Source organism: Aphelocoma coerulescens, chromosome 1 (assembly GCF_041296385.1).
Source record: "Aphelocoma coerulescens isolate FSJ_1873_10779 chromosome 1, UR_Acoe_1.0, whole genome shotgun sequence".
Classification (NCBI taxonomy): domain Eukaryota; kingdom Metazoa; phylum Chordata; class Aves; order Passeriformes; family Corvidae; genus Aphelocoma; species Aphelocoma coerulescens.
Genome location: NC_091013.1, coordinates 95,139,571 through 95,156,793, shown reverse-complemented (window position 1 = coordinate 95,156,793; position 17,223 = coordinate 95,139,571). Strand labels below are relative to the sequence as shown.

The 17,223-nt window shown below is 48.0% G+C and overlaps 2 protein-coding genes across 3 annotated transcripts in view; one reads left to right on the top strand and one right to left on the bottom strand.

Moving 5' to 3' along the window:
• The window catches only part of ATP6V1A (ATPase H+ transporting V1 subunit A), a 30,726-nt gene extending 27,399 nt beyond the window's left edge, over positions 1-3,327 (top strand). For both annotated transcript variants that reach the window (XM_069019228.1, XM_069019235.1), the window contains exon 15: positions 1,052-3,327. In XM_069019228.1, coding sequence (XP_068875329.1) covers positions 1,052-1,144 — 93 coding nt within the window. In that variant the 3' untranslated portion in view covers positions 1,145-3,327. The remainder of the gene's footprint in view (positions 1-1,051) is intronic.
• DUSP12 (dual specificity phosphatase 12) lies at positions 3,313-6,960 on the bottom strand. The gene is made up of 6 exons (XM_069019244.1): positions 6,674-6,960; positions 6,480-6,593; positions 6,286-6,404; positions 5,256-5,352; positions 4,688-4,874; positions 3,313-4,178 (listed from the first exon to the last, which is right to left on the bottom strand). Exons 1-6 carry the CDS (start codon positions 6,940-6,942, stop codon positions 4,017-4,019), a joined length of 948 nt encoding a protein of 315 aa, XP_068875345.1. The 5' UTR covers positions 6,943-6,960; the 3' UTR covers positions 3,313-4,016.
• Positions 6,961-17,223: the final 10,263 nt, after the last annotated feature.

Genomic DNA, 17,223 nt, shown 5'->3' with positions numbered 1-17,223 from the left:
GCCATGCCAATGTATTCTGTTCCTGCAGGGTACTGGCTTGTTTCTGCAATAAGTGGGTTCCTGGTATATATTCTCAAAGTATGAAGAACACAAGATACACTTGGGGACATGAACTTCTTTGAGAGCTGTTTATGTAGCGATAGGGTAATTAAAACACTCCCTACAAACCCATGCCCACCAGCAGGCACCTGCAGTACAGCAGAGCAGTGGACAGCATGGCTGAAAAAGGGAACCCAGAGAGTGAATATACATTAAGTGGAGCTGGAGCTCTAATAGTTATGAAAGGAAAATTATATTCCCCAGGTAACAGTCTGACAGGTCTGAGGACTGAGATGTCCTGCATCCTGTGGTCTGGGTACTTTGGAGAGACAATGTAAGAAGTAGTGCATCCACACATGTAAGGCCTCTGTGTTTGCCAAGAGTTGCACTGACCCAGAGGATCTCAGCACTCAGAGGAGAATGGTGAAGACATTGAACAGATTTCACAGCCTGATAGTTAATGCTTCTTGCAGACAAAACCTTGCAGCCTCAGAGCAAAGCTGATAGTTCCATTTTTTGCCTTTGTCTTTCATGAAAAGTATTCTCAGAAAATGAAGCTGTACAAAGATATTTTTGAGCTTTTTATGATTACACAATACATTTTAATTTGAACTAAACAACCACTGAGTAATGGCAGAGTAACTCTTCCACCTACTGGGGATGCACTGCATTTGGTGTGAGGAGAGGAGCTGGTATTAATCACTGAAGCTCTTGAATCATACACCAGTAACCAAGACCCTCAGTATTGTTGATTGCTTTCCAAATCAGTTGCTTTTCAGTGCAGTAACCACTGCTCATGAAAAAAAATTCTCTGCCCAGTACCCATTCTGCCTGGGTCACTAATGTGGGAAGAGAATGAGATTTAAACCCTATGGCTGTTGGTGAGACAGGATGCAAAGACAGAGCAAAGACAGTCCCAAGGTCAAGAGGTTACAGCAGTTGCAAACCAGGGCTGACTTTAAGTACCCAAGGCTTTTCCTGATGGATTTGTTTGTGTGCTGTATTGTTTCAGGACCCTGTCAAAGATGGTGAAACAAAAATCAAGGCGGACTATGCTCAGCTGTTTGAGGATATGCAGAATGCATTTCGCAGTCTGGAAGACTAGACTCGACCTCTGTGACCACTCCAGTTTGTCCTCTCAGTTCCTCATCTCAGCTCCTCTGCTTCCCTACCTTACAAGAATGATGCAACAGTACTTGAGTTGATAAATAACCCTATGTTTCCCCTGTTCATACTCAGAGAGTGTCTTTACAAAAAACATTCCTCTTAGTTTGTATTTGGCATTGCTTTGTGTGTCTGAAGCGGTGAGTGATGTGTGAATGGGCCTGGCTGAGTGAGGAAATGCTGTTGTACACTTCTAGGGTGGGAAAATTTTCACCTTTCCTCTCCCAGCTCTCCTGGTAACCAGTCTTTCACCTCGGGGTGTAACCAGTTGAGCTGCACTGGCAGAGGCGGTGTAGGTCTTCATGCAGTCATGCGGTACATTGCGAGCTGGCAGTGGTAAGGGCATTTACACCTGGCACTTTGCTAAGTGACTATCAGACATAGAACTCCCTGTTCTCAAACAGAATTTTTGACCATATTCTGGTGACATGTTGATACAACCAAAAATTCCTCACTACTCTGTCACTTCTGAGTCTCTCAGCTGAGTCTTTTGGTTATTGAAATGTGGTAGTTCTGGTCCTCTCCAAGAAGGGACTAACTAGAAGATGAGCACACACAAGCGACTGGTATAATTTTGTACACTGGAGAAATACAGTTTTATCTTCCTACTTAATACAGATAGGACTGTTGGACTCAGCATCAACTAAAATCAAAGCCATAGGTGCTCAGCTTCCAGCAGAATTTTACCTTCTTGGCTCCCATTCATCCCATAAAATTTCCTGACACTCAGCTACTTTACTTTGTGAAGCTTGTGACTGCTGCCATGTACTGCAGGGCATGGTTGGCAAGGTACAGTGATGCCACATGTGCTGACCCCAGTGTGGTCCTTCCTTGGTGGTGCTCTGCCAGTGCAGTTGCCCTCAGTGCAATGCCCAGGTTATGCCAAGGAAAGGAAAACGCGTGCTTAGCCTTCTTCCTCCACCTGTGCTCACATGGCCTGTTGGGTGGTGGCACAGAAGGTCCCCAGTTCTTGTGTAAGAGGAATGTATGATGCTCATCTGGGGGCAGGGGATGAATGGGGGAAGGTTGACGAGTACAAAATGTATTTACTCCTGCCTTGTTGATTACGGTGCAAGAGAAACCAGTGGCTCTGGTCTTCTCTGCTCTGTGCTCTGGAAGCACTCTGTCAAGCAGCTGAAACTGCTGTCTCTTGGGTTTTTTTTATTGGCAAAACTAGACTGAAATGAGGAATGAGCAGAGCGCAGCCTTTCTGTCAAACTCCCCGAGCCCAGCACTCATCCCATTGCTCCAGAGTGCAAGAGAGAGAGATGCTGGCATCCTCTCCAGTCTCTCCCTCTCGATTGTGTCAGGCAGCATCCCGTGCCCAGCTGGGTTCCAGCTGCCATCTACTGCTTTGTTAGTCCTGAGACAGCACCTGTGTTGGTGACACCGTGCCTACGTGAGCGTTAATTCTGCACTGAAGTATTTCCACCGGCGCCAGCTTTGAACAGTAGTGACGCAAAGGGATCTTGTGCTACGGACCAAATGCTGCCACTTCCATTATGGTATGAACCCACTGTTTGTCAGGGGAGAGCCCAGCTGAAACTTAAAGGGATTGACTATTTTTGGTTCTCCTGAAAAGAAACTGCTCCTCCAGCTGATATTCTGGTAGTGAACGCTTAAGTTTACAGCTCACTAAACTTTTGGTGTATGCTGCTTATTTTATCAACGAGCATGTGTGAATGAGTAGTCACCATCCAAGCCCTTGCTGGGCTCATCATTCGTACCCTTCACCACTGTACAATGTAGCATTTCATGCTAGAAACCAGATGTTCTTATCTCTTTAAATAGAGGATGTTATAAACTTTACAGAAGATGTCTAAGATAATGCAGTTCTAATATTTATTGTGCTGTACCTGGCCCTAAAGTGTGACCAGTTCAAAGTTTCATATATATTTTTGTCCTTTTTGTTTTGTGTCTGTTTTCAGTGTTGAGATTCTGATGTTCACTGTGTCCTGCAAGTCTTCCTTCTACAGCTGTGGGAGGAATTACAAGATGGGCAGAACCCCACCACCTACTTTATCTTGTATATTTCATAATGTATGTTGCTGGAAATTGTGTAAAAAAAAAACAAATTTAAAAAAATTGTTCAAGTCAATGAAAATAAAATTGATTTAAATTAGGTTTTATCTGTCCTGTTTTCTTATGCCAAACCAAATCTACGCCACAGTGCTGTACATAGCAATCCATCACAAAAGCTCACAGCTTGCTTTAAAAAAATTACTTCATCAGTTTAAGGATTTCTTTAAAACTGTAGGCAGTAATTTGGCATGGATTCTTTACTTCAGTTCTCCCATTCCAGTACAGCTTGCACAATCTCCTCACAGATTACATGAAAGAGTTACAATGTAGTAAATACTCTTAGGGCAGCTATTCTTAGGATTACTTTTAATACAATAAAAGTGTAACTGTCAGTTTGCCTTTTGCTGCCATGCATGCTCATGCAACCACTGTCATTGTACCCTTTTAGGGCACTTGGCACTTTGGGTCAGAAGCTGAGCAGCACTGCTGGCCACAGCAACTCCTTTTGAATGAGGAGTTGAGACCTCCCGTAAACAGCAACATATAAATTAAGAATACACTGAAAGCATCACCTTTGGCCCATTTTGTAGATTTGACCACTCTGTAACACCTCTTTGAAGGAAGTGTTCTGATATTTTATAGACTATATTAAGAGATACCACAAGCTGAAGGTGTTCAAGTAATTCTGCCACTCACAAAGGGGTGGAAGTCACAAGCTCATTCCTGGCAACTGTGGACTAGTCAGTAGTTCTCAGTGGATGTTGAGAAATCCATCAAGTGAAGTGATGAGTTCAGGTTTTGGCAGTTTGGAAGTTACCAGCTGGCAGTGTCCTCACTTCATCCACTCGACTTTTGTGGATCTGGAAGGCCGGCGTCACCCAGCGGCCACAGGAACACTGGTCCCCCCTCCAGCTGAAGGAGCCCATCTTTGACGTGCATTTGGGACATAGAAGCTGCAAGAAAAACACAGCACTTGGTCTAAGACGTGTGTTGATGTGGATCTAGTTAAAAACAGGCCAAAAAGCTAAACTGAGAGGGCCATTTAGCCCTGAGGTGTAGCAGGCAGCTGTGCTGGCAGAAGGGAGGGTGTGGAAATGCAGCTGCTGGGACCTAGTGGGATTCCAAAGACAGTTTTACCAGGGTCCAGAAAGACTTGGTCAGCCACCACAACAGGCTTTTGAAGTCCCACAAACCTTTCTTGTAACAAAACCAAACAGCAGATAAACCCTGTCCAACATCCTGTCTGGTGGTGTCAGCTCCAGCAGAGCACCAGCTCATTTCCTTGTGAAAGAATATTTTACATTTAAGAATGTGCCCATAAGCTGCAAAATTCAAGCCAGAAAGGTTGGGAGGCCTAGCACCCTTGTGTGGGGGTTTTCCTTTCAGGGAAGAGACAGTTTTTTCTGCCTTTGTAAAACAATAACACAAAAATCCAAAGAATAAAGCACATGCTCCACTTCACCTGTCCTTCCATTACTCCGAGCAAGGCTGGCTCCATCCACTGTACGGGCTCAATGAAGTACGAGGTGCACTTTTCCTGGCCATTCCCAGAAAGCCATGCAGAGTCTGTTATCCTCTTGTGGGCAAAGGCTGTCGGTCCAATTCCTTCCGTGTGGGACAAAATGCTGGAGCTACGGAACAGAGCACGTCTGCCCTCCAGGACGCAGGGGAAAAAGAAGTAAAACAAATGTTTTTTTAACTGGGCAAATCTACAGACAGTAGAAAATAGGGATATGGGCCTCTGAATAATTAAACAGGAGTACAACTTCTACATTTTTTGATTAGCCTAGAAGGTTCACAAGCAGCACTCCAGGGAACAAAAAGTTTTGTATTTTGTACTTTTTTTTTTTTTTTGCAAACACAGTATGGAAACTTCGGCAACAGCTCATCCCTGACCTGACAACAATGACATGCCCATTCATTTACAAAGAATATTCTTCTCTTGATTTGATTTCATAATGATGTTTTCAGGAGAAATATAAAGTATTTTATAAATTCATAAAAATACATTTTTCTAATATATAAAGTACCTGCATTTCCTGCATCTGTAGAGAACCTCTGTGTTCGAAGTTTGACATATAGTGGTAGGATCAACTGCAAAGACTTCTCGGGGCAAGTCTTGAGGTTCTGCAGAGGAGTCAGGACCATGTTGTGAATCAGGTCAGCTCAGCCACGCGGCATTCCTGGGAACAAGACAGGACTGCGCCTCTGCCCCAGTCACGGCCTGCAGGAGCCTCCTTCTTCCCTTTCATTTGTTCTCTCACCAATTCCAATAGATTAAGCTAAAAATTAAAGAGCCTCATCCTGCTACGCCTAAAACTGGGATTTGCTTAATGCAAAGAACTGGGATCTAGACTATGGCTTTAACCATGGTAAAATAATGGTATTTTGCTTTATGTTCTTACTTCAACAGGAAATAAAGGCAGAGGAGGTTTCCGAGCAGTAGTGCCAATGCTTTAGTGCCCACAATACAGAAAGCCAGCTTCCAAGTGGGAACTGCTAAGGACAATGACACATAAAGGGCGACAGCACTGTCACGCTGAGTATGCAACACTGAGATCTTGCAAGAAAAGCTACAGATTATTATTTTATTATAAAATTACACATATGCACACATATCTTTTGCAAATTGAATTATGAAAGTTTACTTCATTACCTGAATTTCAACTTTATCTCAAGTTTTACATGTTATTTTTTTCATCACATTGACATATTTTCTAGAATGTTGTTTGCTTTGCCAGGGACATAAAAATCACAAAAAGTATCAAATTGACCTTTAGGTTTTTTACACTTTGCTAAAGAGCACAGCTCCTTACAGATCTTATTTCCCAGGCACCTCTCAAAGGCACAATTTTTCCGCCACTGATGAGCTGGGATTCTCTAGGGCCGGTAAAATGTGAATGTTTGCCCTGGCCAAGTCCAGGCTCGGCTGCTTTGAGGCCAACACTCGAAGTCAACCTCCTCTGACAGGGCCTTCTGCGTTCATTCCAGGACAGCCTGCTCCCCTCTTGGGAGACCACCCCGCGCTTCGCTCCGCGCATCCGCGAAGCTCCCACTCACCGGAGAACCTCTCGCTGAGCATCTCCAGGCGGTACCGCTTGTAGAGGACGCTGCTGATGTCCACGGCACAGCCCATCGCCTCGTAGAGCTTCAGCTGCCCCTGGAAGCCCGGGTTCACCCTGCGGCGGGGGCGAGAGGAGCGCGGCGTGAGGGGGGCGCCGGGCGGGCGCGGGGGGCGCGGGCGGGGCACTCACTGTGCGTCCGGCTTGGCGGCCCTGACGGCGGCGAGCGCCTCCTCCCAGCCGAGCCCCTGCGTCTTCATCAGGTAGGCGGCGACCACGGCCACGCTGCGGCTCACCCCGGCGTGGCTGCAAGGCAAGGGCGGCCCGTCAGCCGCGGCAGCGCCGCCGCGGGGAGCGCTCGGCCCCGCCGCAGCCCCGGCGCTCACCAGCGGACGAGCGCGGCGCCGCCGCCCGCCCGGGCCGCGCCCAGGAACGCGGCGCAGTCATCCAGGCGGCTCAGCAGGTCCGCGCCGGGCTCGTCCCGCGCCCGGACGTGCATGGCCCGCACCCCCGGCACGGCCGGCGGCTCCTCCGCGTCCACCGTCAGCACCGCCACCACCCCCGCCGCCGAGAGCGCCTCCGGGGACGAGCACGACTCCGCGCCGCCCACGTAGAGCCCCGGCAGCACCGGCACCATCCCGCCGGCAGCCGCCATGGCTGCGGGAGGCGGGAGGGAAGCACCGCCCCCGGCACGGCACCGCTTTCCGTTTCCCTTGCCGGTATGGGAGGAATAATTTCCGTAGTAATTGTCACGCTGCTGTGCGTACCGGTGCGATTCTCTCCTCCCTGAGTCCACGAGTGTCTGTCTTAACTCGTCTTTTTTTTTCCCCCCACCCCTCTGTCTCCTTACAAATGCTCAGAAAACAAATATGTATCAGAGGATGGGTAGGGTTGGAAGGGACCACAGTGGGTCATCTGGTCCAACCTCCCTGCTCAAGCAGGGTCGTCCCAAGAGCACATTGGTACACGATTGTGTCCAGACGGTTCTGGAATATCTCCAGTGGGGGAGACTCCTGACGGACAACACAGAGAATAGAAATTTTCAGTTCCCCTTGAAGCTGCTAAAGAGAGCTTAAATACGAACTAGCAAAATAGATAAAAGAGTATACAAGTAGACATACAGGATGCTAAATGTAGCTGGAACCAGTGGATAAGTAGATAATGAGGAATATAGTGGGTTTTATGGCAAAGCCAAGTAACAAGAAGGAACAGCGCATGCTCTAAGAGAAGCTCAAGCCAAGGTCATCTGCAACGTTGAGGGTGTCAGGAAAATCCACGAACACCAGAGGTTTATGTCCAAAAAGGAGACAGAGGAGTCCTGCAATTTTATTCAAATAGAGAGTCCACCAGGGCACACGCCCGCGGGATTTTCTCTCTCGAGGTTTCGGAGGGCGCAGCCTCCTTTTACCCTCTTCCTTTCCCCATTGCCTGAGGTACCAGGAAGGTACAGCCTTCCCGAACCGCCTACCACATATTCCCCCCTTGAACCTACTGTTTTACCCCAAAGTTCAGAAGTTCAGGCTTGTGCGGACCCTTGCGTGTTTCAGGAGCCAAGCTGTGTGGGCTCTGCAACAAACCTGCTGCTCAAAGTCAGTAGCGACATTAAGGCCAATTTCAAAGACATTAACACCCATACCTTCACCCATCGAATTGTTTGTAAAGACATTAACTTTCCTCTCAGGGGCACTCAGTGGGTATGGCCACCAGAGACCCCTTTTAGATGACCCTCTAGGATCATAAAGGACTTCCAGCAGGAGGTGGATGCATGCAAATTAGTTTTAGGAAAAGTGATGTGTCTGTATTAGCTAGGAAGTACACTGCAATGAATATGTATGGCCATGATGGATTTTTTTTTTTACCCTGTTGTAAGATCTCACGACACACCTAAATTAGCAAAGATACCTTCTGGATGTCCAGCATGCTCATAATAAAGAATCCCTGATTTCTAATACTTTTAAGTTGTGTTAGAAAGTTTGTTTGCTAGCTGTTTTCAGTCTCACTCCAGGCCAGGCTCCAGGGGCATGTGGTGCTGGATCCAAAAAAACCCCCCCGGCTTCACGGGCAGAGCCTGCGCCGCCTCACCCTGCACAGTCGCAGGACTCTGCGCCGGCAGAGGCGGGGTGTCGGGGCAGCGGGAGGGCGCACAGCCTGCCTTAGCGCTCAGCTCGGCGGCGGCCACGGCTTATCCAGGGCTGCGAATCAGCAGCTTAGCGAATTGGACCCCCGTGGCGGCTCCCAGCCCGACTGTGCATGCATCGGCTGCGCCAGGAACGCCCGGATCTGCCTTCTTGGCCAGTGCCACTCCAGGTGTGACTGCACCGAGACTGCCTGGGTGTGCTCCATTGCCCTCTATGGCGCTGGACTGTCCTGCACCGCTGCAGAACCGAGAGCCATCGACCTTTTAATACAGCATCTGCTTTTGCTGACAGAATTACCGAACATATCCCGGCAGCTGGAGGAACTGCTCAGCTTGCAAAAGCAGCTGCTGCCGATAACAGAGGCATCCCGCCGTGCAGGGTGCGCTGGGCCAGCACCGCCAGCACCGCCCGCGCCGCCCGCGGGAGACGCGGCTCCAAACCAGGAAGCGGCGCGGCCAGCGGCAAACCCAGAAGTAGCGCTGCCGCGGGAAAACCTGGAAGCGGCAGCGGCCATGCCCCAGCCGGCAGCGGCACCAAACGCAGCCACGGAGCAAAGGGCCAGCGGCGGCAGCGGGCACCGGCGCGGGAGAAGAGACGAGTGCAACGCCGGGCGCAGCTGCGGCACGGGGGACAGCGACAGCGCCGAACGCTGCCGCGGAGCAAGAGAGCAGCGCAGCGCTGGGCGCGGCTGCAGCCCCAGAGACGGCTGCAGCAGCTCCAGTACCGGTTCGGTTGGGACCGGCCGAGACGGCATCCCGAAAAGAGGCTGCTGTTCAAACTGCAGCGCAGCCTGCTGTAGTCTGTGCTGTCTGTTCTGCCTCTAGCCAACCTAGCCAATGTGCCCCTCCTCGCCCACCTCTGTTCGCTCCCAGCGTCTCAGAGTTGCCTTTGCCTGATGATTCCTCCCTGGGAAGTGAGGCAGATGAGGTTCTGGCCCCAGGTCGTAAGGCGGCTGTAGCCAGGTGGTGAAGGAAAAGGCTGCGCCGGTCTCGCCCCTGGACCTTTCAGGACTGCACGGTAACAGTGCATCCGACCCACTACAGTCGTTTCTTAGAGTCAGTTGAGATGCGAGCTTTGGAGGAGGGTGACTGGAGGTTATTGGAAACACTTGGAATGCCAAATAGATTTGAGGATTCTGGGGGTAATTGGGAAGCTGTTACACTCCATCCACAGGCTGTACCAGAAGTTCAGGATGGTAGTGACTCCCCAAAAGGGAAGATCCAAGCTTTCCCAGTGCATAAGGCTCTCCCAAATTCAGGGGAGCATGACAAGCATGAGGTAATTGCCTGGAAGGTTGCACAGGATTTGCAATCCAAGGTGGCACAACATGGGCTGCGTTCTGCTGAGGTTATGCAGATAATAAGGGTGATAAATACAGATTTGCTTTCTCCATTTGATATCAGACACTTAGGTCAAATCCTATTTCAACCTATACAATTTACAGTTTTTGAGAAAACCTGGAGAAAGCTGGCCGACAGGACTGCATTAGTGAATATGCAGCTCCCTGCTGCCAATCCTAGATGGACAGCGGGAACCAATGCTCTTATGGGGACTGGCCCCTTCTCTGATCCCAGTCTACAGGGTACCTTGTCCTCTAGCATCCTGCAGCAAGCTCAACAGGTCGGCATGGCTGCCCTGTTGAAAACCATAGAGTTGTCTGCGCCCAGAAAGCGATATACTGAAATAGTTCAAGGGAAATCAGAGTCGTTCCTCTCTTTTGTAGAGAAAGTCGCTGCTTCTCTCGAGAAGCAGGTGGAGGATGACGGGTTAAGACAGATGTTGTTAAGGCAGTTAGTGAGAGATAACGCAAATGAAGAGTGCAGAAAAATCATAGATGCCTTAGCAGGGGATCCTGAAGTAACAGACATGGTCGAGGCCTGTGCTAAGGTGGAATATGGGAACCAGAGAAGGTCTGCTTTGGCTGCTTTCCTGCAGCCTGTTCACGCATCTTCTGGTCGTGAACCAAAGCAACCAAAACAGGCAAAAAAACAGAGTGGCCTAAGCCGAGCCAAAAAGAGAACACAGCGATCCCCCAGTGCAAGAGGTGTGGCAGGCCAGGCCATTGTATGGGCTACTGTAGATCCCGGACTCATGCCGATGGTCGGCCTTTGTCGGGAAACTTCCGCCGGGGTGCAAGGAGGGGGAATTGCTCTCCGATGCAGTCGCTCCCCCAGCGAGTGGCACAGGTACAGGCACAGGCCTACCCAGCCACCCTAGAGACAGCACCCAGGGATCAGACGGTCCCCACGGATCAGACGGGTTTGACGTCCACACCGCAGCCGCAGTCGTCTTAGACTCTAGCGGTATTTATAAGGTTCCCTTGGATGCATATGGACCCTTAGCCCAGGGATCCAGTGCGATGCTGGTGGGAAAACCTGATGTTGCCCATCAAGGAATCTTAGTGCACTCAGGAGTTACAGACGCTGACTTTAAAGGTCAGATTTGCGCTATGGTCTCCACGCAAAAACCCCCTGTAACTATTCCTGGAAAGACCTGCCTTGCTAAATTAGTGCCTTTTAAGTCTTGTCTCCCCAGGATGGAACAACCAACTCAGGAAGATAATGGCAGTGGATCTACGGGACTTCCACAGGCCTTCTGGACTGCAGACATCTCTGACCAAAGGCCACAGATGACATGTACCCTGATCCTGCCGAACGCCCGTCCACCCCGGATTCAGCTTCGAGGTTTGATTGATATGGGTGCTGATGTAACTATCATCTCCTTCTCTGCATGGCCTTCCTCATGCCTTTAGCCCCTGTGGGATCGGCCATTGCAGGAGTAGGAGGAACCACGCAGAGCTATTTAAGCAAACGGCCTGTGATGGTGAAGGACTCAGAGGGACACCCAGCTAAGATTAGGCCTTATGTTAGTACCACTTCCCTTAACCTTTGGGGATGAGACATGCTGGCAGCTTGGGGGGTATGGATTGGGACAAATTTTTAGCAGGGGTCACTGTGTGTAAGAGCGCACAGTATCCTACACTGCCTTTGTGGTGGTTGATTAACACACCAATCCAAGTCAGGCTCTGCTCAGTTAGTTGAATTAAGGGCTGTTACCATTTCAATGATTCTCAAAGGAACCTTTGAATTTGGTTACTGATCTGACTAGAGAAAGCTCTGTATACAATCAATCACCTTACAGTACCACAAAATTCAAATAATCCTGTTATTCTGAATCATTTTCTCTCATTGCAGTCTGCAGGCGAGACACAACTGCCCCAGGCAAAAGTCTGGGTACGGAATTTACTCACTAACCAGTGGGAAGGCCCACATGAGCTCATCGTTTGGGGTCGTGGGTATGCTTGCGTTTCCACAGATACTGGGATATGGTGGCTACCTTCAAAATGCGTTTGCCCTGACCTACGGCACCAGAGGCAGAACAGGCAACCTCCCAATGATGGCCAGAACGCCAGCCATCCAAATGGTGACCAGAATGTAGAGCATCAGTCTAATGACCCTTCTGATGATGACCAGGATGTCAACCATCAGGCAGATGGTCCTTCTACAAGCAGAGACTGGGATGGTCCTTCCACAAGCAGAGACTGAACTTTGAATTTCTTGTTATGGAGTCAGATAGTTAAAGCCTTAAGGACATATTTAGAATTAATAACTGATGTAAATTTCTATTTAGGTTTAATAGTAGAGTTGTTATCTTATGAAACAAAAAGGGGGAATTGTGGATACAAAAATGCTGCTAGCAAGGATTTTCTTGCTATTTTCTAAGCCCGTGAGAGACTTTTCTCTCTCACAGAAGAGGTAGCAGACTTATGTAAACAACCAAACACCTGCAGGCTTGAAAAGTCTTTTTTATAGTACAGTAGAAAAATATCTTGACAATGGATGATTTAGGATTTTAGCCAATCACCCAAGGGGTGGCTGATCCTTTGTCCAGTTAGACTATGAAGAAAGAAGTCTATAAAAGAGTTTGTAAAATAATTAAATAAATCAATCTTGCTGCACAATTCCTGCCTGCTGGATCTTCTCTCCTCCTCCCTATGGCTGTGAGACACGGTGAAATACCCTAGGGCTGCGGTAATATTCACACTTTTTTATATAGTGGCAAAATGCCAGATTTCATTATAAAGACCTCTGCTAAAGCTCTCTCCATGGCTGGGACACAGAACCTTACCCTGTCTCCAGTATGTGGGATAGAAAAGCCTGAAGGCCCTAATTACCATCACTGGGGGGATTGTTCTAGTGCAGCTCCGTGCGAGGCAGCTGTAGGCAAACCTGGTACAGAAACATCAGTAAGGGCCTCTGGGATCCTTGCAGGATGCTGACTAGCCATGGAGGAGGTGAGACTGGCAGCCACCTCAGACCTGATAAGCTGAGACTGGGTGTGAAGGGAGATTGTTATCCCTTTCCCATAGGAGAGGCGGATGGAGCTGGGGTACCACAGAGTACCTGTTGTGCTGCAGGAGGGATGGGCCACCACAGAGATGCTGCAGAGGATGCTACCCACAAGACACTTCTCACCAGTGCCAGCAGACAGCATGCACCAGTTTCCAGTCTTGGTGGGAAATAGGCTGTGGGACAGTGGCTTCCAGAGCTGTGGAGTTTCCATGTGCTGCTAGTGGCCCACTGAGCAGACTGAGACAGCTCTTTGTAGCTGAGATGGGCCCCAAGGTTTCTGAAGGTGCAAGACCACTGCTTAAAGTTTGGTGCCATCCTGCCTCACCTCCCGTGCTTGCCATAGTGCCTGTGTGATTGTGCAATTGTGCAGCAGTCCAGCTGGCAAGCTGCTCCAGGGAAAGGCAGATCCCCTCTTTGGATGGATCAGTTCTAAATCACAGAAACGTGACCCAAAGGGTGTGACTGTGTATCTGAGTATGGGAAGTTTCTGACAGCTCTCATTTAGACTATTTTAAGCTACATAACTGTGCAAAATGTCCTTTTCCAGTTGCCATTGCCACTAGCGAGAAATGAAAGGTTTACTGAAAAAGCATTAAAAAATGCAGATAACTTTCCATAACAGCAGGGGGGGGAAAAAAAGCATACTGAAAAGAAAGACAGGTGGAAATTAAAACCAGATACAACTGTGTATGGACCTTTACTTGTGAAAGCAGATAACAATTATAGCAATCTACCATGGGGAAAAAACAGATTATTCATTTCTTGAGTAACCTGAGAAAAGTCTGCAGACAACTGCAAGTTACTGAAGGGGCTATGAATTTTACAGCAGGGTTATATTATCCAGATATTATGAGAGTACTAAGGGGCAGTTAATAATCTCTGTTAACCTTCAAATCTGTGAAGATGCAGGGGCAAACAATACTGTGTACAACCAAACCCAGGCAGGGCTTGATGCAGGATCCCAAGAGGTTGGTCTAGAGGTGGTGTAGCTACTAGAGTCCTCCACGCTGCTTCCTAAAGCCATGGATAAGGAGGGAATATGAAAAAGATGTGATTTCAAACTGAAAAGCTGTAGTGGGGTTAAGTACAAAGTCCTTGGGGCAGGGCCCACAGACAACTTGGTACCTAATGGCTTCACATGATGAAAAACTGCACTCCCTAAATCTCACTGTTTCTCTGCACCCCCCCTTTGCTATGTTTGCCACCTGCAGCCTGAGGCGATGTGTCCGGAATTTGCTCATGACTCCCAAATTAGAGTAAATATCTTTTTCAGACTGATTTGCAAATCCTTGTTCTGCCCCCACCTCCGCCTCCCCCCATCATCTTCTCCTCTACCTCTGAAAATTGTGATGTTCTCCCCCAGGTTCCAGGAAACCGTGTGACTAATTAAGCAGTTGGGGTGAGCTCAGGTGCAAAGAAAAAGCAAATCAGATGATGGGCTGCTGCCCACTCGCTCCAGCGAGTGCATTCCATCTCTGCATGTGTCTGCCCTGCTGCTTCCTAAGGGAAAGGAAAATGCCAGGCTTCTCCAGGCTGCCCACTCTGGATCCTCACAGCACAACCAGATTGGCAAAACAGTTTCCTGCTGTGGAAGCAAAAGCGCCGGGGCCTGGGCAGAGGCATAACACCCTCTTCCATCCTGGAAGAATTTGGCCTGCATCTTTCATCACACAGTGGGGTGGCTCTGCTCCTTCAGGCTTTTGGGTGGTTTGGGGCTTGTACATCAGAGGATTTTTGAGAAGAGTCTGCACAACCACAGCCCGGGTTGCCAGAGGTGGCACACCGCAAAGTAGTGAAAGGGCTGATGGGTGGAGACATCTTCAAAAAGCCATATGTGAGAGACAGCAGCTCTGGATTTCTGTGTCTTCCTCACATCTAAATGCAGCAGGAACTTACTTTGCACAGGGCCTGCTGGTGAAGGAGCCTGGTAACATTCCTTGCCTCTTGGAGAAGGGGTGTTTTGCTGAGCTCAGAACTCTGTGGGAGCTGGGAAGTCCTCCATGGTAGCATCCCATCACTTAGAGCAGGGACTTTCCAGCAGTCACAGTGCTTCTAGCAGCAAATTTACCTTCTGATTTTTGAAAGGCTGCTGTTCCCTGCATAACTTCACTCTATCTGTGTATATTCCTGTGTTTACCTTTATCCATGTATCAGGAGGAAGAATTGCTTCATCTCCCAGCAGGAAACCTCAAAGACTTGCAGAGGCAGCTTGAGAAACAACAGAGAAAGGGGCTCACTCTTGATACTCTGCAAGAGGATTTCTTCATAGCCCTGCGTGGGTGTGATGTTCCTACCTGTCTCCACTCTCTCAGCATCTGCAGACATGCAGTTAACTCCACATGTCAGACAAAAAAGAAGAGTTTCCCAACTGCAAATCTGATGCTCAATTACAGAATGGAGCCTGACAGCTACTACTATTGGGTATTAATAACTCTGCTTCACTTTATGGCTTTAACAGCTGTAGCAACCAAGATTTATGATGACACATTAGGTTCAGCAATGCATCACGTAAGGAAACTAATCTGACAGTGCCAGGTCACTGAGCTGACTTAAAGGCTTTTAAGTGAGTTTCTTCTGCCAGATTTGCTGCCCTATTTACTGGATAAAAACGAACAACTTGCACTGTTTTAATGTAACTCCATACTTGCCTCTGTTTTGGCAGCTCCCAGACTCATTTCCCTTTGTCACACTGCCTTCCCAGGAGCCAGCTGATCCTTCTTCATTCTCCTTTCTGAAAACCCTTTGAAACAGGTCCAGTGCTGTGTATCCTGGAGAAGGGTACATCCCAGGAGAGGGGAGGAGGGAGGAAGCTGGGAGGAAACACTGGAGTCACAGGCAGAGATGAGGCATGGAGCATCTGTGGGAGAAGGGGGAGATGACAATTGTCCAAGAGCAGAGGGGCACGGTGGCTGCCAGCACTCACTGTCTTGTGGCAGGATTTTATCTGTATCCCAGTCACTCTTGGAGAAAGTTTGTCTTGCACAGATTGGGATCACCCATTGCTTCTCCCTAGACTTAGAATTAGAGCTGGCAGCAGGAAAGTCCAAAATAAATGCTAAGCATTAAGATTGTGCCCTGGACTTGTGTCTGGGCTGTGTCAGCCACCTCAGCAGCCACAGCACCTGAGCAGTAGCCCACGATTTTTAATCTCTTGTCTCAGCAGTGGGCTGTATGTGTCCATGTGTTCCATCTTCATGGCACCATAATCCACTGCACAGACACAAGTGGATGGGTAGCAGAAGGCAGCTTCTCCTCAGGGGTAAACGAGCTCGTTCTCCCAGGCATTCATTACTCAAAGATGCATTCCTCATTATTCCTGCCATTTACCCAGGAGCCTGGTCCAGCTGGCTTTAACGGCATTTCCAATTCCCATCCCAAGGACCCTCTCTGTGGCACCCATGAGAAGCAATTAAAAAGAGCAAGTGTACAGTCAGGAGGTCTAAGTTCACTGCAGAAAGTACTGTGCTTCCCCTGACAAATACTCAAGGTGTGCAAGTCAGAGGATGAAGAAAACACCCTAAAATAGAGTTGAGATACCTCTTTGTGTTTACAAATGTTTTTGTGAAACAAGAACTTGTAAACAAATAATGTAAAGTATGAACCTTTGATTAATACTTAAACATCTGTAATTGCAGTATGTGCTGCAGTTTATCTTTGTCTACATTGGTATCTAATAAATATTCCCAATAGAAAATATTTCTCAAAAAGTACTTTAATTGCTCCCCATGTAGCAACAGAAAATATACTGCCCAAAATCATTAGTTATTGTCAAAAGACAATATTATTTAAAGCAGAAATCTTGCTGAAGAAATATTCTTAAGAGGTGAGATCATTCACTGTTTTAATCTCCAAGTGAGACATTTCCTTACAAGTGGTTATGCTTCTCTCATTTATGCTACTACTTCTCTTTGAGTTCCCTATTTCTCTTTCTAATTTTAGAAACATAGGGGAAAAAAGTGTTGAGAGAGATCTGGATCCTCATGTCCAGCTCCATACCAGACAATCATATTACATATTTTCTCTTCTAGCTTCATATTAAACCTGGTTTTATTTCCTTCCCTCCTGCAATGCTCTGAAACATGATTATCTCATTGGACAACAAGACGGTAACTTGCCTTGAGTCTGATTCTTGTGTTAACATTATCCTTTAATTTAAATAGGTAACTTTGTTCCCTTTTATTTATCCCAGTGGGGCAATATTGGAGAAAAATAAATAATTATCTAACCCATCCCTATTCCTGCTCAGCTTTGGCTTTGTCGGTGAAACAAGGCAGGTCTGTGGTGCTTGCTAGACAAAAAGGAGCTTTCCAGTTTCCTCATACAAGGTCAGCTCTTCTCCATATGTGTGCAGGTTTTAATTCATCTTTCTTGACTGTGTATGGCCAAACAGTATAACAGATGTAGTGGTGATTTTCTTTTTCCAGTGCTTTGTAAGTACTTTTTTTA